Genomic DNA, 25,444 nt, shown 5'->3' with positions numbered 1-25,444 from the left:
AAAATATTCCTTAATATCAAAGAAAACTGAAGCCATCTGCTCTTTGTTAGCATAGGCCATTTGGATTTCTGTAGAGAACAACGGAAGGCAATCGTTCGTCCTTTTGCCTTTGCGGAAGCCAAATTGGTCGGTGTTAAGTCAGACCGGACTAAGTGACATTATATTAATTTCGAGAAAAACGAGTTTAATGTTTGAATCGCAGCATCCTTTACGTTTTAAATCGAAATAAATTTTTGCCACAACTCTTGCTTTTTATAATATATTTCAAATCTAGCGAAAGTCGAATGTAGCGTAAGAAATTCTTTATCCAATGCTATCATTATCCCATTTTTTAAGATTTTGCGACTTAGTCTGGTCTGACTTAACACCGACCAATTGTGTATCTGACAGTAAGCCATTTGCTTCAACCCAAGTGTCGAGGCGAAACAAGATCATTCTCCAGAACAACTTCCGGATACAGTAAAGCATTGCAGTTGACCGGTACGAGTTGTGGTCTGGCAGATTCTTTAATAAGTTAAATTTGAATCTGTCTTGTCATGGGACTTTATTATTACATGATAAGAGAGCAAGTGAGAACCATCGAAAACGATGTTTCATTCGCGTTATCGTGAGAGGCGCGGCGCGGTAGATCTTCTGTGCTGGGGCGGAATCCGAACAAACCTTGGCGAAATCGAATATCCAACGGTTTGAATATTCCACGTTCTTGTTATTACTGTTTCGGTTTCGCAAGCGCCGGGCCGTGTCCCAAACAGTGCTCATAGGTGTTTCTTTCGTTAGCCCGTCAACGAATCGCTGCCAGTGGCAACGTTTGTTGGCTTTCATCAAACTCTTCAATCGAATTTTTGATATCGCGTACTGTCGATAGCTAGCGGGTAGCCCATCATCCCGGAAGATCTTATACGTGGCGGCCTTCTCCGTGTATACGTCTAAGCATTTTATGTCCAACCATGGGTTGGAAGGATGCCCGCGAGAGTTCGCGTCTGGTATGCGTTTAGTTTGAGCTTGAATCGCGGTATCGAGAATCAAGCCAGCCATGAACCCGTACTCTTCCTTCGGAGGAAGCTCTTCTGTATTCTTCTTGTATTCGGTTTGCGCTGAACCGTTAGCAATAGTGATTCGAGCAGAGGGACAAGTCTAAGATGCTCGGACGTGCTGGAGGGGTTGGAAACCGTGTCATTTCATCCGTGTTCAAATTGGTCACAGATCCGTGACCTCGCTTGATGAATTAGCCATCGAAGGATCGCTGAAAGGAGGGGCCATTTTGTAGTGAACTGCATCAAAAATGTTTTTACTGCGGGGTGAAAGCTTATCAAGATGCTTTTATGAAGGTCAGAAATATTTAATGCTGTGAAAATACGGTCCACAATGTCAGAAAAATTTATTAAGTCAGCGCTGGTTGCTTTCTCTGGCTGCGATATGCGAACATTTGGGGTTTTTGATGTCCCTGGAAGTGCTGGGAACTCATTTTCTGAGCTCAGGTTTTTGAGACCGGAAGCGATTTGCTTCGGTTTTGCACCTAGAGTAGTTAATTTTGGAAGAAGAGACACTTTCTGGCCTTTAAAACGAAGCTTGACAGAGGAAATGTTCCTCATTTTTCTATTGCTTCTAGACACAGCAGAAGATGTTCCCTCCTGGGGTTCATCACAGTCACCTTCATCAGTAGATAAGTTAGTATAGATGTTAAAAGAGGCCGGTGGCATAGCTATCTTTAGCATTTCTGCAAAAGATCGATTAAGATTATCCTCGCGCTGTTTGTACGCGGGACATGTCGAGAGATCATGTAGGTTTCCCTCACAGTAAAGTCACTTTTCGACATCCCTTCCACAGGAATCATCCACATGATTCCCACCGCATTTCCCACAATGAACCTTATTGCTACAATGGGAGGCTGTGTGTCCCAATTGCTTGCAATTAATACAGTTCATGAATCGCAACACAAAAAGGCGAATAGATAGACGAACCTTGTCAAAGAGGAGGTAGTTAGGTAGAGCAGACCCGGCGAAGGTCACGTGATAGGAGTCTGAGTTTAAATATGTCCTTTTTCTGACAGCTGCGACTGATGTTGAATGCAAACGTTTGCACTCCAGTATTGTCACTGGCTGATGCATGGGGTCTTTAAAACAACCAACCCTATGTGTCAGCAGGTCCTGGCAATTCAGACTCGAATCGGAAACGACCCCGCATAGCGCAACCCTGTTAGCTGATATATATACTCTGTATTCCTTCGTAAATTTCATGTAGCCAGTAATATCGTTTGCCTTATCTAAACTATTTAGAATATTTCTGTCATGGCCGAATATCGTTCCGTCTGAACTCGAGCAATCTACAATAGATTCAAACACTTTTTTGTCTTTGGTTCTGAAGATTACGAAGCGAACCAATGTCAGGGGAAGTCATTTTTGTACGGGCCTATTACCGAGCGCAAGCTGGTATTATAGACAATGAAAAGTGTAATATTAATGCGGTACTTAACTTGTGTGTATAACGATATCCAGACGGCTTACTAGAAAAAACTGCTGCACTGCTCACTGACCGGATAACGGTAAACTCGCAGAAACACAAAAGAAGGGTAAAAATACTGAAACCTTGACGAAAAGGAGAATGCGCAAGATAATTTTGACAGCGGATTAGCACTATTCTTTTTAACTTTACACTGACTGGAAAGGTAGACCGATAGGTCCGAGAGTCACAGAACAAGTATTGCGAATTGCTTATTAGAAGCAACGTATCATTTCTATTGTGGTAGCCGTTGAAAGTCTCCCTTGATTCATCGCTCGTAACAACACAATATGATTTTATGGAATATTAGATGTATTGCTTTCTTGTGATCATTTTGGCAATTAATACTTTGTATACACGTAGTCCAAAACATTTCATTGTTATACAAAACATACTGAAGTGTTTATCTTTACCACACTGTGTTTCAATGTTTCCGTTTCACATGATATTTCATGATATTTTTCTATGATTTATTTTCCGTCGGACTCTGTCCGCACTGAGTGTGATAGTTGAATCTAAAAGGTGATCAAAATAGTGAAAAGAAGTATTTATCAATGGGGAAATGACATGGTATTTTTGTGGAATCTGCGAACAAACTTAGTATTAATGTTTTCTGAGAATATATGTGTTGATGAAGAAAAGTAAACCTCGTGAAAAAAGAACATCCTAGTGACATATCGAAACTCGTCTCTAGTAATACACCCAGTTTCACATTGCATGATGTTTCTAAAATCAATGATTAATTCTAATCAAAATTCTAGCACTATCAAGCCATTAGATAACTCAATTCTCGTAGTACAAAATCATGCACAACCATCCGGAGCACTGTGCTTCCGTCGTCTTCCTGTATTTTGAACCGTAGTTCAATAATTTTCGCTTTTATACTTTATAATTTCATATTTATACTTTTTCTTTTCGATCTTGCATTAAAAGACTGATTCTCTCTACTATAAAAGCAATAAAAGAACGATGTGTCTAAGTTAAGTTCCCAGTTCCGACAATAGCTTCGGGAAACTAATTCTGGTTGGAATGTTCTTTTTCTTTTGGTTTCACTACCTTTTTCCTTTCCTTGCTTCACTCGCAACGTGGAACGTTATCATCGGATCACACTACCAATCATGCTGCTGGGGCATTCAAAAATCGATACAAATCTTCACGCAAACATACCACGTACATAACGATGCAAAAAAAAATATAAAACTATAAACAATCTAAAACACAACAACAAAATATCATTGAATGATTATGCTACATAGACGAAGTTTGGGGCTAGATGTAGAGCATGGAACATTGCACTGCACAATCCGGAAGCACCTCCTTGTGTTGCGATTAGATTAGAGGAAGAGCTCACCCTACCAGCCGATTCTCTTAGTATCACCGACAAAAAAACTATCCAAAGGTAATTTGCTTAATTAGAATGCAATCGTGACACTAAACGGAACGGCTTATTTTTTTCCCTCTCCTGAAGCTGGTTCAAACGAAAGCTGAACGTGGAGGTCAAAAATATCGATCTGCAGCTGTCGATGAGTTCTGTCGTGGGCTTGGGTGATCTGACAGAAGATGAGGTCATCCCGACACCCATCCCGATGGAAGTGATGGTAGAGAACGTTAAAATCAATCTTATTGAAGATCGACCACCAGTTAATATCACTTCGCCTGGAACGCTACCGATAAATCTGGCGATTGGAAGGATGTTTATCACACGGGATGCCACGGGAGTGTTCTATTTGCAACCGATAGAGAAAAATGAGGACAAATCAGGTGGACCACAGCCCCATTCGATGACAGTTAAGAAGGAACGGGATCGAGAGGTACTCTCGTTGCAGCTGGTCATGCAGCAACTTAGGCTTGACAACGATAATTTGCGAAAAATGCTGAACAGCAGCAAGTAAGTAGTGTTTTATCTATTTCCCGTACCGTAGAAGGAATGACTTGTGGAAAATACAAATTAAATCGTCTAGGGCTTACCGGGTCACATGTCACAGTGGTAAAGTAAGATGTATTTTGAGGTCAAAACTTTTGTTTTTGTTTTCAGACTGAAGGCCCGACAAGACAACGAGTTACTTCGTTCCAATCTCAAGGCGGCCCAGGATGACGTCAACAGTCTGAAGGTCGATAAACAAACTCTAATGGAGACAATTCGATCGCTTCAAGATCAGCTCATAGCAATGAGTGACATGCAGAATGCTACTGACGGCAAAAGATAGCACAACTGCATGGATTGCATACAGTGTTGTGGCGAGAATCCCTTCTAGATACCATGTTGTCTCGTCGTGCATCTGAACCGTTTTGTAGGATGTTCTCATTGAAACCTTTCAGCCTTTCAAGCATAATTTTCCGGCCAGTTACTCATTCTTCCCGACGAAGCCCGCCTCACGTAAATTTCCCAAACTCCCGATTAAAATGTATTCTGGAAATAAAGTAAAACAAAAACACCGACAAGCGCATAGTGAACAGATCACCCACCGTTAGCCTGTATTAAAAACAGTAACTTAACAAACAAAAAGAGTAATTCTTTTACTGTTAATATTCGTGAACTTAATGAGAAAATAGTCTGTTCATTACTGTTTGTTCCATCCTACTTATGAAAATAACTATGTGGGCTACGGGGTGTGACAATAACCAAATCAGTAGCATTCACGGACATTTTTATGTTCTTTATTCGTTAAACCGCAACGTGAAGGATAGACCACATTGAATAGAACGAAATGTATGTTTTCTCTCTACATATAATAAGCTCTTTTCCGTTTCCATGCACTTTCGGTGTCAACCTGTAGAAGCTTTCTCGCAAAGCATATCCTTGCACTACACGTCATTAATGTCGGTTTTTGTACTATTTAAATAAATTCATATATTTAGTTTTTGCAACACAAATTAAAACATTACGTAGGAATTCTCCTGGAGTCATTAATACGACAGTCATTACAACTTCTTCAATTTTTAAATGAAATTACACTCTTCAATACGTTCCTAGAATATTTCAATTACCTACCATTCCTTTTATCGACTCTCAATAGCGATACAACTTTGTTGACTGTTTGAAGAAGTGCTTAAACTGGTCAATCCGTTCTTCTATGGCATAGTAGCAAATAGTCATTTCTTGTGATATTAAATTTAGTTTCATGCTAAACTGAGAAGCATATGGATGTGTGTACAACATATTAGTTAGAGTATTAAAATATTGTCAGTGGACATAACAGAGAAAAAACAAAAGTTTGTGATACAGACTTTTGTGTTATAAAACAGTTATATTACAAAAAATGTTTTAGATTGGCACTCTTCAGCTATTAGCTATTTCAGCGACAGACAAAAGTAGGGATTACCATCATTACTGTTATTTCCGAGTGGAATTTGTCATAAAAGCTGCAGTAGGTTGTTACTTTCATCTCTTTTCCACGTGGTTGCAACGCGATGTTAGGATAAGGACGATTTAGTGCAAAATGTATACAAAGTGGGGTCATTTTAATAAAAGGTTTAAGTCTAGCAAAGAGCGTAACAAATTATGTCAGTAAAACATGTAACGTTCACGGGCGTTGAAAAGAATTACCGGATTCATATATTTACCATTATTGAATTATTCTCAAAATCAATACAAAGCAAATCTAAAAAAGATTAAATCATTGTTTGCATTGCTTATCACAACTCCTTGTAGGAATGCTGGTTACAGTTCAAAATCGAATCGCGCGATTGTGCAAAAGATATGTGCAACTAGATAATTACTATCATCAACTGCATTAATAATGAGCATATCCGGGGACATCTGACAGAAGTAGCCAACATTAGACCTTTTACATGCACGGCCTTATTCTGCGTGGCGTGTGACGTGAGACGACTAATCTCACCTCACTGTACGTGAATTTTCTCACCCAATTCTGAAGAGTCACTTCGGGTGACGTGAGACGCCCATTTAACCGCAACGGGGAATCTCACCTCACCCGAGTCGACTCTCAGAATCGGGTGAGAAAAGTCACGTAAAGTGAGGTGAGATTAGTCGTCTCACGTCACACGACGCGCAGAATAGGGCCGGAAATCTAGCGATTTTGAGTAGAGTAACAATCAAACGCATTTGATAAGGAGATCGAAGTAGGCAATGCCTGAGTGTGGACGGAAAATTTTTTCTCGCGTCATTTATCGGTGTTCGAAAAATCTTAAAAATATTTTACTTAGATCGAAGACTGTATATCAAGAAGACTGGCAACTCTGTTCAGAATCTGGAGACAGTAACAACAACGCCACTTGCGAAAGTAGCACCTACTTTCTATAGTGATGCACACTCACATATACACTTTTATAGTAAGCTTCCTACCTTCATACGATAGAGGTTCTGCAACTTCTGTCGCTTCTTGTTCGTATGGGGGAAGGAAAGAGATATCAGTCTTCTTAATATGTAGTCTTCGCTTAAATGCTAGTCTTTCTAAAATGTGTGTATGTTCTAAAACTGTGTATCGCAGAACTGCAAAACAATTCATGCTACTGTAAATTCTGACTTTTTTATAGTGAAGAAATGAACCGTTCCAGATTGCGAAGTATTCTTGTTCGAGTGCGGTCGTTTTTTCTATGCTATGCTAGTAATAATCAAACGCATTTGATAATGTGAGCAAAACGGTCATTTTGTAGTTTTTTCACCGGTGCCAAAGCGTGGCCTTTTGGGCAATGTAGGTCGAAGCAATGCAAAAGTCATTGCCTTTGATTTGACGTGGCAAACGACAATTTCAATGTCCGGTGCAAGTTGAAGGTTAATTCTATGGAAAGAATAGCACTTCTCGATTCGTAGAAGCATCACTCATTAGGACTTTTCTCAAGCTATGCGGATAATATTTAAATCGTGGAGATCTATACTGCCGTGATACGCATACGCATCCCATTTCGTCGCTGTTGTGCTATCTTATGACAAACGCCATTTTGGGGTAAACTGAGTTAGATATGTCACATTACTTGTCTTAAAAATCTTTACAAAGTGGCGTTTACAGAATTTTGACATTCTGCTTAGTTGCTGAGATATAGCGAGAAACGTGCCGAGAAATTTTTTTTTTTGGGATTGGCTCAAGCTATCTTGATGTATAAGGAGTTTTTATATGTAAAACTATCTGAGAAACGCAATGGCATAATCATTTTCAAAACAAAAATGCAAGAATCGTGAGAAAAATGCAATTTAAGTTATAAACTGGAAATATAGCATATTTGGCAACACTGTAACCAAAACTAAATATTTTTTCTAGATTCCCTGACTCATTTCCTTCAAAATGCATCTCGTCGATTGTTTATAGACCAAATGAAGCCAAAGATATGAATAAAAGTTAATAATTGATGATTTTTTTCTATGGAAAATTTTCCATGCACGATTTTGACACGCCATACAAATTTTGTCCTATGACACGTGCGAGTGCGACTTTTGTTTACATTTATAGTAAAAACTCGCAACATAGTCATCTGATCTTCGTAATATTTGAGAGATTAATACAGAATAGATAGAAGCATCAATTCTCTTCTTTGAATTGTTTGTGCCATTTATAAGTTTCAAGATACTCAATCTCAAACTTTAAAAATCGTTTTTCTCGAAATGTGCAAAATGGCGCTTGTCATAAGATAGCACAACAGCGACGATTTGCTATAGATTTCCTATACATATAGGGTTGTTATGCTTATCACGGCAGTACACAGGAAATAATTCAAGTTTCAGACAATGCGAACACGTAGCATGTCTAATTATTAACCTTCACCGCTTTTCGGATTGATACTTTAGTAATTCATCTGTGATAAAACCGTGACCTTGTTCGATGAATTAGAACGGATACGATCACTGCAAGCAGGAGCGATTTAATAATTAGCTGTTCTAAAAAGATTCTTCAGATAGGGAGTAAACGTATAAAAGACTATTAAGAGGATCATAAATATCGAAATCTATAAACATAAAATCCCCGAATTTCGTCAATCCCGCAATGGCTAGAATGCTGAGGCACTTGGGATGTTTGTGAACGATTTTGTCGGTGCAGTTTGATGTATAATTACGCTTCCCGGTTAACCGGGAAGAATCCCAAAGTATTATCCCTTCTCGCGGTAGAGAATAAGCCAAACGAGCATTGCTTTTCACAGCTAACAGCCAAGGAGCGTGATGTAGGCAGGACAGCGGCATCGCCTACAAAGTATGCAATGTGGGTTCCGAGAATGCGGGGAGTAAAGAATCAAGTGTTTTGTCCCACAGTCGCTCTGAAACGAAGACCATGGTGTAAACTACTGTATTAGAGGTTTAAGTTAAGGTTGTACCAGTGAATTTTGACTATGGTATGATTCCTATTATTTTCACCATGTCTATTCCAACATAGAGTGATGGTATTTCAAACATCATTTCCTTCACACAACACAACAACCAATGCTAATCAAATCTTCATCGTCAATCGCACTACCGCTTGCAACCCGTTTATTGAACTCCGAAAAAGAGCGTTCTGCTTTTCTGCGATGTGTGCTGATCATTTTATGTATGAAACTGGCACGCCTGTGCATAATTGGATGCAATGATGCCTGGCGGCAGTCATTGAATATTATACGTTTCATTGGATGCGAGCCATTCAATCATTATGATTGAATAGCGCCGAATAGCGCTACGAATCTTGCTGCGACGAAAAATAATCGTCGCGTCTCCTTTGAAAAGCACGGACAATATATTCCAACCGAAGAGTTTGAGCTGACACAAAACGTAACAGCTACTACGAGGTAGGAAAGCAAACTGACGATTTTTTTATGTGCCGTTTTTATACCTGGGTGTTCGGTTGTTGGCACACTTTTGTTTTTGGCTCACAACATTCCTCTAATTGAACTATATATGGGAATAAGTATACCAATCGAAAGCAAGAGGCCATAACTAACAACTTATGAAAGAATTTAATTTATTCTGTCAACTTGAAGAAAATTATTAACAATTTAGTAAAATGATAATTTTTTACCATTTTGAAAAATGTGGTCGGTTTCCGGCACCCTAAGAAAAATTATTAAAAATTGAAAAATATGAATGATAATCATCAATCGTGTATACAGTACTACCTAGCGGTGAAAACACGACCAGGTGGGCTTTCCTAATGTAAAAGTAAAACGCTAAACCGGAAGTCGCCTTCCTGGTTTTCAGAATGGTGCCAAAGATCGATCTCTGGTATCTATTCGTACATCCCGTTCCAAAATACCCATATTGATTAGGTTATTGAGATCATTTGCCACAAAAATGGGGTGCTGACAACCGACCATGTTTGGGTGCCGACAACCGATTTTAGTAACCTTTTTGAAAACTGATCAATCAAAATTTTGTGGCGAACATTTCATACTTTTTCGATCGATTTACTTCTTTCTATAACACTAAGTAAATCATCAAAGCCAACTTTTAAGTAGAGTTTCACTTGTTCAAAAACTATATTGGTTGTAGAACAGAACATTCGAGTCTACTTCAGCAATCGGCACAAAAATAATATTTATCAGAATGTCCATGTCTGACTTCTGTCAAAAGTTACATAGGGGTGCCAACAACCAACCAGTGCCGGCAACCGAACACTTTCCCCTATGGCAGGCGCTGCTCTACCCAACGACTTCAAATGGGTAGTGTGAGAATAAGAATAGTGCAAAAAAGGGCACATTACCCTATAGTACTAACATTTTGTTGTTTGAAATCTCATAGCTTTAAAACAGTATCAATGATGCATTTCCATCGCGCTGACTCCGTCAAAATTATCCGAAGGTCGCACTGGTTTCCACCGGAGTTCTGACTTACTTGAATTTGGGGATTACTAAGCACTTATTGCCATGACAATAACATTCAGCCTTATTCTACGTTACGAATGTGGTTCGATTGAATCTGACCCCCGTTTAATTTTGCTATCGTTATAGAGAATATAAATCGCATTCATTCGAAAAAGGATTGGTTATAATGCAGAGTAAGGCTGATTATTTCGATTATTAGCATTGGAACAGATTCAGTTTAGCCTCGGAACTGGATCAGTTTCGATTACAAGCACAAACGACAAAAAGTATAATAAAATATTTTCTACTAACTTGTACTGAGAAAAAAAAACATACCAATCATTTTTCATAATTTAATTGGGTATGAAAGGCGCGTAATGCTCTTTTAAAATTTCACACCACTGTTTCCAAAGCAACCATAAAGTGTTTGTTAATGGATTGATTTTGAGCTAGGCATTCCTTTACTCGACAGTCTTTTTCGGATCCGTTAAAATACCTATCGGTTCCATAAAATATATCACAGTAGAAGAAATCAGAAATCGGTGTCAGTTAGTAGGTACCTTGTAGTGCCTGCATCGCAAACCTATAGCCTCATTATTTCAAGAGAGCCTGTGTAGTTCAATAATTTAAAAAAGAAAACGAGGGTGTGTCACGACCTGGCACCAGGTTATAACTAATTAAACCGAGTCGGCTCCCCGGAAACCGCTGTAATTTTTTCGCCAAACTAACAATCCTGGCTCCACCTTCGCAATCTGAATTGCCTTGCCCAGTAGCGCCAGAATCGGAAAAAACGAGGAAAAAACGTCCTGCTACCACAGCAACGCATCAGAATGCCAGAATGGGCAGAAGTAAAACGGGAAAACAGCAGGGTGAGTTGATTGATGGTTGTTTGCGAATAGATGTGCATGTGATACGAACAGACCAGTGTATTTTCAGTTCGCGATCGAACCAGCCACGGCCACAGCAGCGGAGGCGGCTTTGGAAGCTGAACAGTGTGCAACAGATCAGGTCAGCTCTTCAGGTGAGTCGTCTCCGTCAAAGAGCCTCCAAACCGGGAAACAATTACATATGGAGGAACTTAAGGACGCAAGCATTCACCACACGGCACTTAAACTGGCCGAAGACATCAAAGCGATGAAAATCTACGGCAGTCTGTATAAGATGGTTCAGGTAAGCTGTTTTTGTACTATGTTCCTTTAGAAAAACGCAGAGCAAGAATACTGCCGAGAGAAAAACAGCATTTTAGTTAACGCATGCCTCAACATTGTATGGCAACACGTCCAATGTTATCAGGGGAATCCAAACGATCCAAAATTGAGCCTTCGCAGTTAGCTTTCTATGAGTTTCTCTATGTCTAATCTCTTTCTTGTGTTTATGTCTATACCAGGTTTGAGTAGAATCGATGTTTGCTAAATTTGTGTAGTGTATGCCGTTAGTAGCGACAAACCTGTCTGTATACGCTCAAGTTGCTTTTTACGTGGGGATGATAAGTACCATTTAAATTCAAAGCAGCGTAAAACGCCATTCAAAATTCTTTATCCATCGGTTCAAAAATGGTGAAAACGAAAAGTTACATTGAAAAAAAGCGTGGGAATATACCACGAAAAAGGGGGAGAGCATAGCGTAGTGTGCGTAGCTCATCTGGGTTCGATTCTCAACTCCGCACAGTTAGGAATATTTATAACCTATAGATTATAAAAAAGAGGCAAATGAGCCTAAGGTTAAAACTCCTATTAAACTAAAAAAAAATCGCGTAAAAAGCGACTTGAGTGTACACTTACATTATTCGTTTTAGTGCGCTTTCTATGTCCTTGGTGAGCAGCATACTATTTTGTTTTAGCAACTGTTGCTTCTGATAAACAACTATCGATTAGCAAAAAATATGTCGTCGCCCCGATGTGGGTCGTTTTTTATCAAAAGAAATGAAGTGTAGGGACACCAAGGGCAAACAAAAAACAATGAGATAGCAGACTATAAACAGAACTATTAAAATTAGCATTAAGCTTATAGCTGTTATTGCACAATTCATTCATTTTTATAGTTTTTAGCTACATAAAATTGTAATATTGCAACAATGCCATTCGCGCATCATTTCCAGTGCAATGCAATTTGAAGTGGTCTTTTAGTTTGTCAATGTGGGCATGGTTGTGTGTTTGATTAAGCTGATGATTCGTCCGTCTGCCTTAATACTAAAATTCATTTTTTCACCGTATAATATTGAGTACAACAATCATTGGTGCGAGATCTCAAATTCAAATAGCTATTTTTGCATGAATTCACCGCAACCCGATTCCAAACTGACTGAAGTTTCGTGAAAAATCGAATGTCTTTAGTTCATTAGAAATACAATGTCAAGTATTAATTTGTTATATAGGTATATCACCCTCATCTCCATCGTATCTTTGAGTAACAATTTGGTATAGTGCATCACAGCGTCGAATTGCCTAATATCACTCACTGACGGTTTTGCGGAGGTTTAAAATCGTTCCGCAAACTCTATTGGAAACCCCAAACAATATGAGTATTTTCGAAAAGGGCTTAACGAGTAAACGCCAAACATCGATGTCTGACGGCATTTGAAAACTAATGTCGTTTTCGATTGAGAACCAAGAAATTAACCCAGGTCAGTTGCTTCAATCGAACGTTTTTAATGGAACTGAGGTTTGTTCTCGTCAAACAGCGGTGGTGTGAGCGAGCCAGAAATATATTTCGGGTTAGAACCCAACTCGGTTTTCAGCTCAGTGGCGCATAACCTAGGTTCGAAACTGGATTCAATCAAACGGTTTCACAGCAGTTAGGTCCAAAACTGAATTAGTTTCTGCCTCAAGCTAAATCGCAATATAGGTTATTTTCAGAAAGGGAAAGTAGATGCCAGAGATCAATGCCATTTTGAAGTTCAAGATAGCGACTACCGGGCTAGCAAAATAATGCAGTATTGCAAATTAATTGTTCAATTAGAAATGCTAAAAAAATCCTTGGACTAGGTAAGTGCACGGTGAAATAAAAATTCCGTAGCTCAGATTTTTCTCGCAAAAAAAATATGATTATGATGCAAGGGACGTCTTCCTCTGTGGCAAGAAAACCAAAGTTTTCTTGATGGATATCACTATGAATTCGAATTTGAAGGAAGGTCCTCAACAATCGTATGTTACCCATCCGGTCTGTTACATTTTAGATAGACTGAGTCAGTTCCCATGACAGCAAGGACGTGCTATAATTATACGATGCGTCGCTCCGTCCAATAGCGAAGTATTGTATGATAATTAAGCGGAAACTGAAGATGAAGAGCACAGTCTCCAGCGAGTTTGGTTGGATGAAGAATTGATGTAATCAGTAGATGAATAGTAACATCAACAGAAAAGTGTCTGGTTGGTTGTCATGAATATCGAAGTTTTCCGGCCACAGTTGCAGATTTCCTGCCAGATCAACAAGTTACGGGTAAAGTTACCCTAAAAACGAAATTTATATTTCTTGGGAATTTCTCAGCGACCCCCTGGCAACATAAAACTTCTGTCCCGGAAGCTGTTTGAAATCCAATTTGACACACGCTTCATCGTCCATAAGGATGTACCGTAAACCGGGGTGACTTTGATCAGCGGGGTGACTTTGATCACTCGAAACTTTTTTCCTAGATCGCTTATTAAACCAGAATAATCTACCGAATCATTTTAATTTGAACTGATTTTTACTCTAAACTTATAAAATAATTATTTGTTATACTTTTTGAGTATATTGTTCGGTTTTTGGGTACAAACACTACAAAAAACCGAAATTTGACTTTACCGTATTTTTACGAAGCTTCGTAAAGTGTCTATATTTTATAAAACAAATAAATCTCAGATTTGAGCAGAAGTAATAAATTACAAGCGAGTTTTTATTTTCCTTTAGATTGGGATGTACAAACTTTAGTTTTAAGAGTTTGTTTATTTTAAATACATTTTTTGTAAAACTGATTGGCAATTATTTCAAATTATTTTAAGCTAAAATTCGCACCAATTTTGTTATTGTTCAATATTCCAACGTGTTAGAATGGATGGAACTTTTTGTACATCGATAAAGAACTGAAATAAAACAATTTTAGCAGTTTTAAAGGTATTCAGAATCTTTTATTCTAGTTGGACTCGAATTATAGGAATTTTGGTAACTCGAATTTTATAGTACATTGAAATTATTTGTATAATACCGATTAACATCTATTTAACAATGAATATCTTTCCAGAATCAGTTTAAACAAGCATTTCAATGAAAAACATTGACAATGATAACTTAATGTGGGTGAACATGCAGGTTATCAAAGTCACCCCGGAATACGAAAATGGACTTCAACTTGAAATCATTGTTGGAAAAATAGCTGTTAGCGGAAATTTTGGGTAAAACCATCCAATCTTGTTCTCCATACATCAGTACATGGTTTAAAAATATTAAACTTGAAAAAAATGTGTTGCGTCTAGAAATATGCAATGATTACTCCGAAAAGTGATCAATGTCACCCCGGTTTACGGTATCCGTTTGATTTGGTCAGCATCTGATCATACCGCTTTTAGGCCCGCAGTTTCGCCGTACTTTTTTGCTTTACGATCCGGCTCTGGAACCTTTCCGAATGCGCGTATTTAGAACTGTATAGTTTGTTGACTACAACAACGTCCAATGCCTTGATTACACCTTCCATTCCTTGAAATATTTCAGAACTGCACAAACGGTGGTTTTGGTTGTTTTCAATTCCTTTGCGACCCTTGTACCGAGCTATGTCGTTATTTAATTACTTTTAGGCAAAATTAATTCGCTCCTTTTCCCATCGTGTGGCAGTTCGAGAAAACACCAACCTTGTTAAGGGGGTCTTCTACTCTCACGGTAGAAAAAAAATCCATTTTTTTCTTTGTTTAGTTTCAATCTAGATGTATCTGATAATACGCTACAGAAAGGATTTGGTAAAAATCATATTCCTTGGTATTTTTCTGGGAACCGATAGGTATCCATCTCCGGTCGTTTCTGAGATACTAAGCGCGGCGCACCACGATGGTGCTTGTCTATGGAAAAATCATTGTTTAAATAATTGACCGGTCAATTCTTGACGGTTTATATATATGTGAGCGTCTGTGAATGGTTTCTTGTTTCATTTGGGAACGAGATAATCGTACGGAATGCGTCGGACATGTTGAGCAGTGTATGGGAATGAGATTACGAAAACTGAAGAAAACAAAGGTATCGGTGGGAAAAAGGGAAGTTGACGGAAAAAAATAATCGACGAGCTAACAAAATTTTATGGGCTAGCGATTCGGAGAAACTCAAATTCTATAGAAAATATGAGAAATGCAATCTGGGCTTCCCTCGAACATTGCTCGTCATCGAACGAAAAGCCCCAACACTCAAAGTATCCACCCGGCGAGCGGGCGAGGATAGTTGGGGTAGGTGGCGTCAGGCCTAAGTGAAAGGAACTTTAGAAACTTTCGAACATGTCACGATCCCCATCGCTCCTTCCATCGTAGAATTATTTAACCCATCAAAGAAAGTCTATTATCTAATGATTCATTCTTTTACATTGTTGAAATTGGCGTTAAAAATATAAGTATTTTTACATACATTCTTCAGCAATATTATATGGTTTTATTGTCTCCTCATTTGTCTGGAACATCGTTTGTACGAAAAGTCACAGTGAAAAAAGTTACATTAAACAAACTAAATTTAAGGGGGTTGCCATAGAAAACGCTTTATAAATCGATATCCTTTAGTTCTACAAGCTCAAGTTCTGCAACAAAATTCTTCATTGCGAGCATTTATAAAATTTTATCGAAGACACCAACTTTCTAGCTCGTCAGCATCGATCATAGTAAGTCATGCCTATTTTTAACTTTTACCGGATTTTGAGGAATATTCATACGAACAATTCTCTGAAAGACACCCTATTAATATATTCGATGGTTTGGCCTCTAGTGAATTAAGTTCACGTTTTTTGGGGTTTCCGACCACTGTGGACTGGGGTCACGAATGGTTACATCGGGCGAAAAAATTCTTGCAATATTACATTCTCGTGTAGTGTTCCTTACAGCAGATACCATATAAAGATTCCTTCTCGAGAGGAGTGATTGTCTGTCTTACACTCACGGCTCTCTGATGCAGGAACGTGCTGGTGTCAACTGTCGTGAAATAAAATTAAAACAGTCTCACCCGCTAGGTAGACACTATATAACACTGGACGACTGAAACTCAGAGACATACTAAAGTTCCTTGGTTCCTTTCCTAGCGATAAAGAGCTTTATGCATTCTCGCGATTTGAACTACTTTTTTGATCCCTTTATGGGCAGCTAGGGCCGAGGGTGGTGGCTAGCGGGTTTCATACATCCTTGACCTGACGGACAAAGCTATGGCGCCCTGAACACAGGCAACGCGGATCCAAGACCATCATTGAAATGATAAGTTCTGCGTTTGAGATGCACTTCCCCCGGTTGCCAGACGAATACCTGTAATAATTGCTTGTTACCTTGTATGCATAAATCTGATTGTGAGTCCTGTGGTGGTGTGTACGTAGAAGGTGTGAGTTTTAGCGTTCGAGTCCAGGGGTGCTGGGTTGGCGTGGGCGTTTACTAATTGTGTAAAAGTGTGATCGCGAAGGGCTCGAGCATTTGAATGCTAGCGTGTCTCTAACTTTGCGTGCAAAAATTAGATTTTAGATTCGTGTGGCCATTCGCATATTCGTGTGTATTCTTGAACGATCACGCGCGGACCGTGAATCTGATAATTAATTGTTAGTGTATGGTAGAGGAGCGAGTTGTCTGGTGAATATGAGCATCAATCTTGATTGGTCCAACTGAAGGCATGAGTCTAAGCTGATCGAGAGTAGAAAATTCCGAACGTAGCCGATCCATGATCGCGCGAGCGGTGTGTTAATGCTTGAGACCACGGTTGTAAAGTTATAGGTGCTGAAAAATTCACTTAAGTAAGGGGGTGTTTTAATGTTGGCGAAATTGCGAGCGATGGTGTGCGTGGATGATTGAAATTGTAATGTAAGTTCGCGTTTGTGATCAGGTTTGTGTTATCGGCTAGGGGCGCTTTGGATGAGAGACTGTGAGTGTATATGGAAGAATATGCAATTGATTGTGTTAGTGAGTATTACTATGAACCTAACTTAAGATATGGCAATAAAAGGAAAAATAACATGCCGAATGTTTTTGAGGTCGCTAACCGTGCATTGAAGAATGCCCAAAACTATGAACTAGGCCCCTTCGAGTCCAGTCTGTCCGTCTCGTCCTGTCGTGTCAGACTAATGAAATAGAGGAAAATAACGCGAGGGACGTATTTAGAGTTTCTTATATTTGGGAACATAGCCACTTTGTTTGACGGTTTGGTTCGCGTGGATGATGGTTCTTCAAGATTACTAGGAAGATTTTGAAGATTTGAATTGATATGGTCCCAATACTTTGCATAGTTTACTTAAATTTTAAATTTAGTACATTGTGCAATTGAATGATGTTGTTTGAGTTGGCGTGATCCCAATGCATTGGCTAATTCACTTAAGTTTTAAAACATTGTGCAAATTGAATGATATTTAATTTAGATTATATGTAATGAACCAACACCCACACACCTACAAAAATTGTGTAAATTTACGTCTCCTGACTAAGACATATACGAGCATCAAAAATGACATAGTTTTACATTTGATTTTAGTTTTACATGTTGCTGAATTTTGCGAGTCACTTAATTTTACTCCACATATGGCGTTTGTTTAAAATGTTGAAGGGTGTAATTTTATGGCACTGCGCATGGAAAGTACATCTTTCATGAAAAATTAAACAGAACACGGTTATATTTCGTCACTTCGTCAATTACGGTTTGTTAGATTGTGGCAAGTTAGGAATTACGTCAACGATAAAATTCAGTTTTTTTTGGTGTGCATACCCAGTCAAAAAGGGCAAGTTTCTGGCTAACGGGGGGCTATTTGCCAACTCGGATGCGCTAATTGCCCTTCGATTTGCCAGCGAATTGCTGGCAATTAGGGGGCTATTTCAAATGTAACATTTGGGCGATTTGCCACCGTCATTTTTTTGCCGCTCAAGACTTGTTTTCGGATTCATTATCTACCAGTATACTAGGTAATCACCACCAACTTATAAGAAGAATCAAAGGTGAAATTGGTGTTGCACACAAAAACTTATCATAATCTGACTTTCATTAAGACTTTAGGTCAGAGATCTTGTTCTACTATACTTACACAGGATTCCACAATTTTCTTCATTCGTTGGCTAAATGAAGTGCACTAGACAAACTAAATACAAGTGAGAACACACCAATTGTTCAAAAAACAATTTTAAGCTTAAGCCAAACATGAACCGCCTTAAACGTTTTATGAAAAAAAAAAAAAACATGAACCGCCATGTTTGAAAAACGCAAAAAACAACCAAGTCCATTTCAGCCGCCAGAAAATTTGTCTAAGTATTGAAATCACCTTTAAATCGCATTCGCAAATTGTATTTATTCCTAGGGGCAATTAGCACAGGCGAGTTGAGTCAAACGTCAAACTTTTTAAATTGCCTGACCATGCTCGCCCGCATTTTTTTACAGGGTAGGATACTGCATCGGTCTGGATCTAGTTGGATTGATGGCAAAAATAATTCAATCTGCCAGTCGCCAGGGTATCCCTTTTGCTTCTATTCACCACCTGAAGCACGCGCTGTGTTGCTATTAGATTCTAGGGACCACCAGAATCCAAGGTCTCCAAGCTACAAATCTCTAAGCATAAAGAATTTTAGTCTGGAGTCCGCCGCCAAGCCCACGGCTCGCGATTTGAACTACTCGCAGACAGCAAAAAGGCGCATAACTGAGATTCTACCAAAGACGCCAGAAGATTATACTACGGTCGTGTTAGTCCCGAATAAATAACGAACAAGACAAAGACTTGAAATTTCAACAAAAATAGCGAAAATTATTGCAAACTTTTTCCGTTCCTGGAAGCATTTGAAACTCTTTGTTTCTCCCCAATTGTCTCAGACCATGTGTGGCAGAGCTTTCTGCTGGCTAGTATATTTGGCTGCCTTTCGAGAGAGAAAAAAATGTTGCAAAGGCCCATTTGCTTTCAATTGTCGAAGAAGACGCAAAGCAGTCTCGCACGGTGTGATTGTCTATCAAAATCATCGCTCACTGGAGCAAGGGGTTATTGAAACAGCCAATCCCGTTCAAATCGATAACTACACCATCGATCTCAACTTTGTGAGCGAGCATGCAAATGCGTTAGTTCTTCATGAAAGTCTTGTCGCCAGTAATCTCATTTTTTTGCTTTAAACAAAATATCACAATTCTGAGCTTTTATTTGATTTTTATTTGAAAACCTCAGCTTAAAAATTAAAAATACCAGAGAGGCAGCCTTTGTCAAAAAAAAGTTTTATGAGAAGATACAAGATCCGTTGTTTCATGCATTTCTAAGACATTTGGCATATAAAATAAATTAAAAGAAGCCTTTTCAAACCCCAGTATGAACGCAAATCCAGAATTTTCCAAGTTCCAAAAAAGCTATCTTTAAAAAGAATCAGGGTGGCAGTAGATCTCGACGTTTCATTACATCCTAAGCCATTTAGCATAAAAATTGCGAATTCAATCTTTGAATCATCTAAGGGTCCTTTTGTGTTTTTTCGTGGGTGAAAATTTTTGCATCGTCGTCGTTTTGCGCAACCTCCAATAATCATGTCCGATTGAGCTAAACTGCAGAGACTTTTTTCGAGGTGTGTCCTGTTATTAAATTTTATGATCATCTGTTTTTCACACATGCCATAATGAACCGTAATGAACAGTCTTCTGCATAGATGCTCGTGTCGTCGTGATGTCGTCATCAACTGATTTATAAATATACAGTAAAAGATTTGTGGCTGAAATTTACATGAACGACAGTAAAACATGAATTAAGTAGGGAGTAGGTGTGTCATTTCCATGTACACAAATTACTGTTTGAAGGTCGAACTGAAAAAGCAAGCCGTTTACTTTTGCCAAAGAGGCGCAAAATTGAGACTCCGCCAAGGGCGCTAGAAGACCACGCTACGGCTCTTCGTATATAGTGTATTTATTTGATTTTCATATATAGGTAAATTATGTTGAGAGGGTCTAATCAGATTGTTCATCATTTTTATTATACCTTTTATCTTTTCTTCTTTCTCTATCGTTATTGAATGATTTTTTATTCCTTGTGTATTTTATTTTATATTCTATTGTATTGATCAATGTCTGCCGATTTTTAGCCGAAATGCTAATAACGCGACCATCAAGAATACGTCAGGCAACCACAATTGAACCCCTTTGAAACCAGTTTCGCCTATCAAGCCGTGAAGGGGGTGGCGTTGTGAGAACTGTCGAATAGGAGTTGAGAACAGTTTGAAACAACATCTGATATTGTTCTAAATGTATATGATTCGAGACAACACGTGTTGGATCCACCATCGAGCTTAGTTACATAATTAGACTCACTGTTCTCCGGTCACCCCTCTTTCGCTATGGAACGTTGTTAGGTACAAAAATAATTCGGAAATCACGTATTTCCACTAGCACAGATGACACAGTGGAAATCACCTTCAAGATGAAGCGAGCTAAAAATTCCGTGTCGTACGGTAATACCACCGACCCTTCGCAGCCAACGTTGCCTGCTTCTGCGCACCAAAACTCACTTATCGTCTGGCACCACTACCACCTGATTTTCCTCCCACCCAACACTGCCTGATCCTGTGCATCAACACAGCGCCAGGTACCGATCAGATGTTCAAAATACTCCTCCGGCCTGTCCATGGTCGATATAGCCTTTGTGGTTATAAATTGTTAGCAACCACAACCTTTCAAGGCGAAAGCTAACACTTGAATGTTATTATTGATAAAAAACCTAAAAAAATATAAACCTTCAATTTGAATAACATGAAATGATAATAACTTTTTTATATTTGCTGCGCTTAATTAAATGAATATTGTAGCCAAATACCTCATATTAGTATGTACTCTTGTGTGAACCGTTTGCAGTAGGTATATTAGTAGCGCGCCATGTTGCTCGTGAAATTTGATTTGCACACAACCTTAACGAATAAACAACTGCTCGATATGAACTTTCAGAAGCTTGCCTGTTCGCCCGAAGTGGATAAAGATGACATGCGGCACACCCTCGAGGCGGCTATCAAATCCAATGGTCTCGAAACGGAAATACGCAACGTTATCTATCACCAGATACGGAATTCCTTGAAAAGCGAAACGAAGCCCACGCTACCCTCCAGCGATCCTTTGAACTACCTGCGTCGAGCCGGAATACAGTGGGAGCGACGCGTTCGTAAATCTCTCAATTCGATGTGTTCCGATTCGAAGGCACTGCTCCAGGGTCAAACGCGGGTCGCTACAGACCGGGAGGATATTCTAGCCAAGTGGGACGAGCTAAGCAACTACCAGATTGACCTGACAAACTACCGTCCGGTATATGCACCGAAAGATCTGCTCGATGTACTTCTCTCCCTGAAAGGCCCCGTTAAACAGGATGAAACAGAGTACAAACGATATTTACGATTCTCATCACAGCAAATCGCCAGCAAACTCAAACTTATTCAATCGTTTTTCAGCTTCCTTCCAAAGTGGGAGTTTGCGCACATTTCGTTGCCGGTGAAAAACCTCTTCGAATTGCGCGTCCACTTCTCCGAGCTGCTGCGCAATGACAACGGTGGCGGGTCTGCCGATTGGGCCGTTACGTGTCAGAAGATTTTGAAGACGCGACACGCGCCACTTTGCCAGCAGGCGTTGAAGAAGGGCATCACTCCTCCTCCGTTACGGGGATCACTTTGGGCTTACGTGCTCGGAAGTCAGGTGGAATCTCATGTAAGCCTAGTGCATGATCAGATCATTAGGGTCCAACGAGCTAGCACTTGATTCAATGCTACTAATCTGTTTGGCAACTTTTGATTTTTTTCACAGCATATCGAGCAATGGGAAAGCTTAAAACATCTTGTGCTTACCACTGAATCCATTGTAGACAAGCTCGTATTTAAGGATGTGCAACTGACAGCTACCAACGACGATCGATATTTCGTGTTTGAAGACGTTCTATACCAGGTATGTACTACATTCTACTCGTTTGTCTGAATTATTATCTAAATTACCTGTCGCAGATAATGCTTTGCTTCAGTCGGGATGCGGAAATCAGCCAGATGATACAAACGGAGTACAGTAACTCGGCCAAAGTTAAACAATACGAGGGACCGGCTTGTGGATTTGTGCCCTTTCACGGCATATGCATGCTGGCAGCCCCGTTTTGCTATCTCTACGATAATCCAGTGTCGCTGTACTTCACTTTCCGTGCATTTTACGTTCGCTACTGCCATAGGTTGACGACGATCAATACTCATCCCCAGGGGATCATTAGCTTGTGTCTGCTGTTCGAGAAACTACTTCAGACTCACGAGCCACAGCTTTGGTCACATTTTCGCGAGCTACAAATCCAACCGTAGGTTTAAGATGTTGTCAACAGTTTATTTCCTTCTACATATCAGAACATTTACAGCATTCGTGTCGTCTTCAAGTGGCTCATGCGAGCCTTCAGTGGTCATCTGCCACCTGAGCAACTACTCATTCTTTGGGATTTGATTCTTGGCTACGATAGTTTGGAAATTTTGTCACTCCTGGCATTAATAATTATGAGCTTCCGGCGCGAGAGCTTGATGCAGGTAGCAACACTGGAGAACATTGAAGCCATCTTGTCGGATCTGTCGTCCGTTAAAGTCTTGCCTTTAATACAACTTACACTAACACGGGACTGAGTGCTACGGAACTTTTTCATGCTTGAAAACGATTAGTTATGGTCTGGTAACATCAAGAATGCAAAAATGACTAGAAATTGTGAAAAAAAGTAATTTTTAAATTAGTAGTTGATTTTAATTTATATAAATCTTATATTTCTTACATTTTGGAAAACTTACCCCATGAGGTCATTCTTCAATTACATAGAAGAAAAACGAATTTCATCCGCACTGGTCAGGTTTCTCTACACAACAACAGTTGTAGTTATATTCAGTATCAAATCAGCTTCTCAAACCCCGTGAAGTTCAAAGAAATGAAAAAGTTCCATTCATATTTGGTTATTCAGTGATTCAAACAAAATATTGTACGGTGCAATATAAAATACAGAATATATCCTTCCAAATGCGTTTCGCTGTACTTTTTGATGTTTTTGTTTATGAGCTCTGGTTTTGAATTAGGTTGTTAAAAAAATTGATTTTGAAACTGAAATCACCATTAGTGTCGTTATAAAATAGATTTACTAATAAACCAATGTTATCCTTCATATTAAACAAAAGATTGCCAGAGGAGTGCTAACGGGATAGTACCTAGAATTTGTTTGCTCCCAAAGTTCATCTATATAAGGACTTTGGTTTGCTCCGTCTTAATCGATGTGTTATATTTCGTCAGTGAACAACAAAAGACAAAGCCGATGTTGAGAATGTTTCAACAAATGAGCCGTACCGTTTGGTCGTAGATAGAAGCGTCCAGGTTCAAAGCGAGAACTCAATCCGTTCTTTACCTCTAGAAGTATCCTGAAGTAAACGACATTTTGCACGAAGTGATACCACACTTGCAATTGCTAAGCCTCGCAAAAGTAAAATTTTACTTATACGAATTTCCTATAACTCTTGGGCAAAAGTAAACAGTTTTTTAAATCCACTGCGTGAAAGGACCAAAATCGCTGCAAAGCAGAACTATTTTTAATCTTTTCTTCAAGTTCTAGAAGCGAAATATAGTTGCAAAATTTATATTATTTGATAATTGTTTCTATTTTTCTCTTCACCTGTAAGAATAACTACCGTAGTGGGAAGGATTTACCAGTTCTTCGGTTTGAAGCTAAGCTTTGACAGCCAGGAGGAGCTCGAATCCTCGATACCTTTAAGTTCCTCAGTGCCTTGCGCTTCCTTGATACCTGCTTCCTTGAGTTGCTCGATTAGTTTTTGACGAAAAATAAGCTTATGCGGACGTTTGTCTATTTGTGATTCGAGCTGGTCCTGAATTTTGGCAATGGCTTCGGTGTACGTCAACCCATACCAGTCGATTTCTTCCGGGGTGTACTGAGACAGGTAACAAGAATATTCATCCAGGATTGCCTGTTGTTTTTCGGGCTGGGCAGCATGCTTGGGGCACCCGGCCAGCAAATCCACTAGGATCAGCTTTTTGAGTTTGATGGCGAGCATAGAGCGTAGGTCACATGCTGGCGTTTTCAGCAAATAATGATCAAAGCCGTGATTATCGTGAATCTGATCCAAAGTTCGATCAGTCACGGTAACAGCCATATGCTCATTTAGAATTTGACTGTGTACGACGGACCGCTTCAGAACTGGAACCCAAAAGTGAGGCACTCGCCGTTTGTAAGGATTGCGCTTCTGGAACCCTTTCACGATGGCTTCTCCTCCCCAAATACCTTGGTTGGCCTCTGGGGGATCGATCAGGGGCAGTGGTATGTTTTGAATTGGCGTTACCAATCCGGTGACATCCTCTCGTTGAAACATTCCTGTCAAAATTAACATTTATTAGATCTCAATGCTTAATTGCAATTGTTATTTAATAATTGCACGGTAACACGTTGGCTTAACCATTAATCAGACCAAGGATGGTTTGAATTGAAGCGTAATGATAGTTCTAGAAATTGAGTTAGCTTCTAACCGTAATCGCTATTAAAATATATTAACTGGTTAGGATTAAAACCCAACTCGGTTTCGACATTAGAGAAAAATTGTGTTTTCATACCATCTTTAGGAACATAGTGGACAGCCGCAGGTTGTCGATGCTTCCATTCATCCCAAAATTTCTTGTACGCTAATGGTAGCTGAGCTCCTAGTCCTTCCGTGAACTTTTTTGATTTACGTAGGCCATAAAGCAAATTGGCTCCCTGTAAACATTCATCAGTGTATTAAACCACACAATCACATCACAGATCGGATGATGAAACCATCAGAAAAATATTGCGGAAGACAACTATATGTACTAAATTAATTGTTTGAACAGATACGTTACCTGTGGAGTGGCGGATGCCATTGAACACTGATATTAAATTATGTAATAAACTATTGTACTGGTTGATTTTGTAGTAGTTTTCTCTCTAAATCACTTGTGTCCAGCGATAGCAGTCGAAAAAATGTTGCTGATATGAATAACTTTTGACGTTTTACAATCGTATACGCTCGTAAAAAGTTACTCAAAAATGAGTTTAATCCCACCCATTTCCAGATAA

At 39.2% G+C, this 25,444-nt stretch overlaps 3 protein-coding genes across 7 annotated transcripts in view; 2 read left to right on the top strand and 1 right to left on the bottom strand.

Annotated features, from left to right (window-relative positions):
• The window catches only part of LOC131678642 (bridge-like lipid transfer protein family member 3B), a 57,491-nt gene extending 51,375 nt beyond the window's left edge, over positions 1 to 6,116 (top strand). For all 4 annotated transcript variants that reach the window (XM_058958880.1, XM_058958878.1, XM_058958879.1 and 1 more), the window contains 3 exons: positions 3,756 to 3,898; positions 3,968 to 4,387; positions 4,535 to 6,116. In XM_058958880.1, coding sequence (XP_058814863.1) covers positions 3,756 to 3,898; positions 3,968 to 4,387; positions 4,535 to 4,706 — 735 coding nt within the window. In that variant the 3' untranslated portion in view covers positions 4,707 to 6,116. The remainder of the gene's footprint in view (positions 1 to 3,755; positions 3,899 to 3,967; positions 4,388 to 4,534) is intronic.
• A 4,550-nt stretch (positions 6,117 to 10,666) lies between these two features.
• On the top strand, positions 10,667 to 23,382 carry LOC131678638 (TBC1 domain family member 19). 2 transcript variants are annotated; one of them, XM_058958874.1, is made up of 7 exons: positions 10,667 to 11,090; positions 11,158 to 11,391; positions 21,301 to 21,722; positions 21,795 to 22,047; positions 22,144 to 22,281; positions 22,338 to 22,672; positions 22,730 to 23,382. In XM_058958874.1, exons 1-7 carry the CDS (start codon positions 11,052 to 11,054, stop codon positions 22,983 to 22,985), a joined length of 1,677 nt encoding a protein of 558 aa, XP_058814857.1. In that variant the 5' UTR covers positions 10,667 to 11,051; the 3' UTR covers positions 22,986 to 23,382. The 2 variants fall into 2 exon arrangements, with proteins under 2 accessions (XP_058814857.1, XP_058814855.1); XM_058958872.1 differs by having other exon boundaries at positions 21,301 to 22,047.
• Positions 23,383 to 23,971: 589 nt separating this feature from the next.
• On the bottom strand, positions 23,972 to 25,387 carry LOC131678639 (large ribosomal subunit protein bL28m). The gene is made up of 3 exons (XM_058958875.1): positions 25,228 to 25,387; positions 24,961 to 25,102; positions 23,972 to 24,724 (listed from the first exon to the last, which is right to left on the bottom strand). The coding sequence occupies exons 1-3, from the start codon at positions 25,246 to 25,248 to the stop codon at positions 24,042 to 24,044; spliced, it is 846 nt and encodes a 281-aa protein (XP_058814858.1). The 5' UTR covers positions 25,249 to 25,387; the 3' UTR covers positions 23,972 to 24,041.
• Between the last annotated feature and the right edge of the window lie 57 nt (positions 25,388 to 25,444).

Source organism: Topomyia yanbarensis, chromosome 2, assembly GCF_030247195.1.
Source record: "Topomyia yanbarensis strain Yona2022 chromosome 2, ASM3024719v1, whole genome shotgun sequence".
NCBI lineage: Eukaryota > Metazoa > Arthropoda > Insecta > Diptera > Culicidae > Topomyia > Topomyia yanbarensis.
The sequence above is the reverse complement of the archived record's forward strand: the minus strand, read 5'-3'. Positions and strand labels throughout refer to the sequence as shown.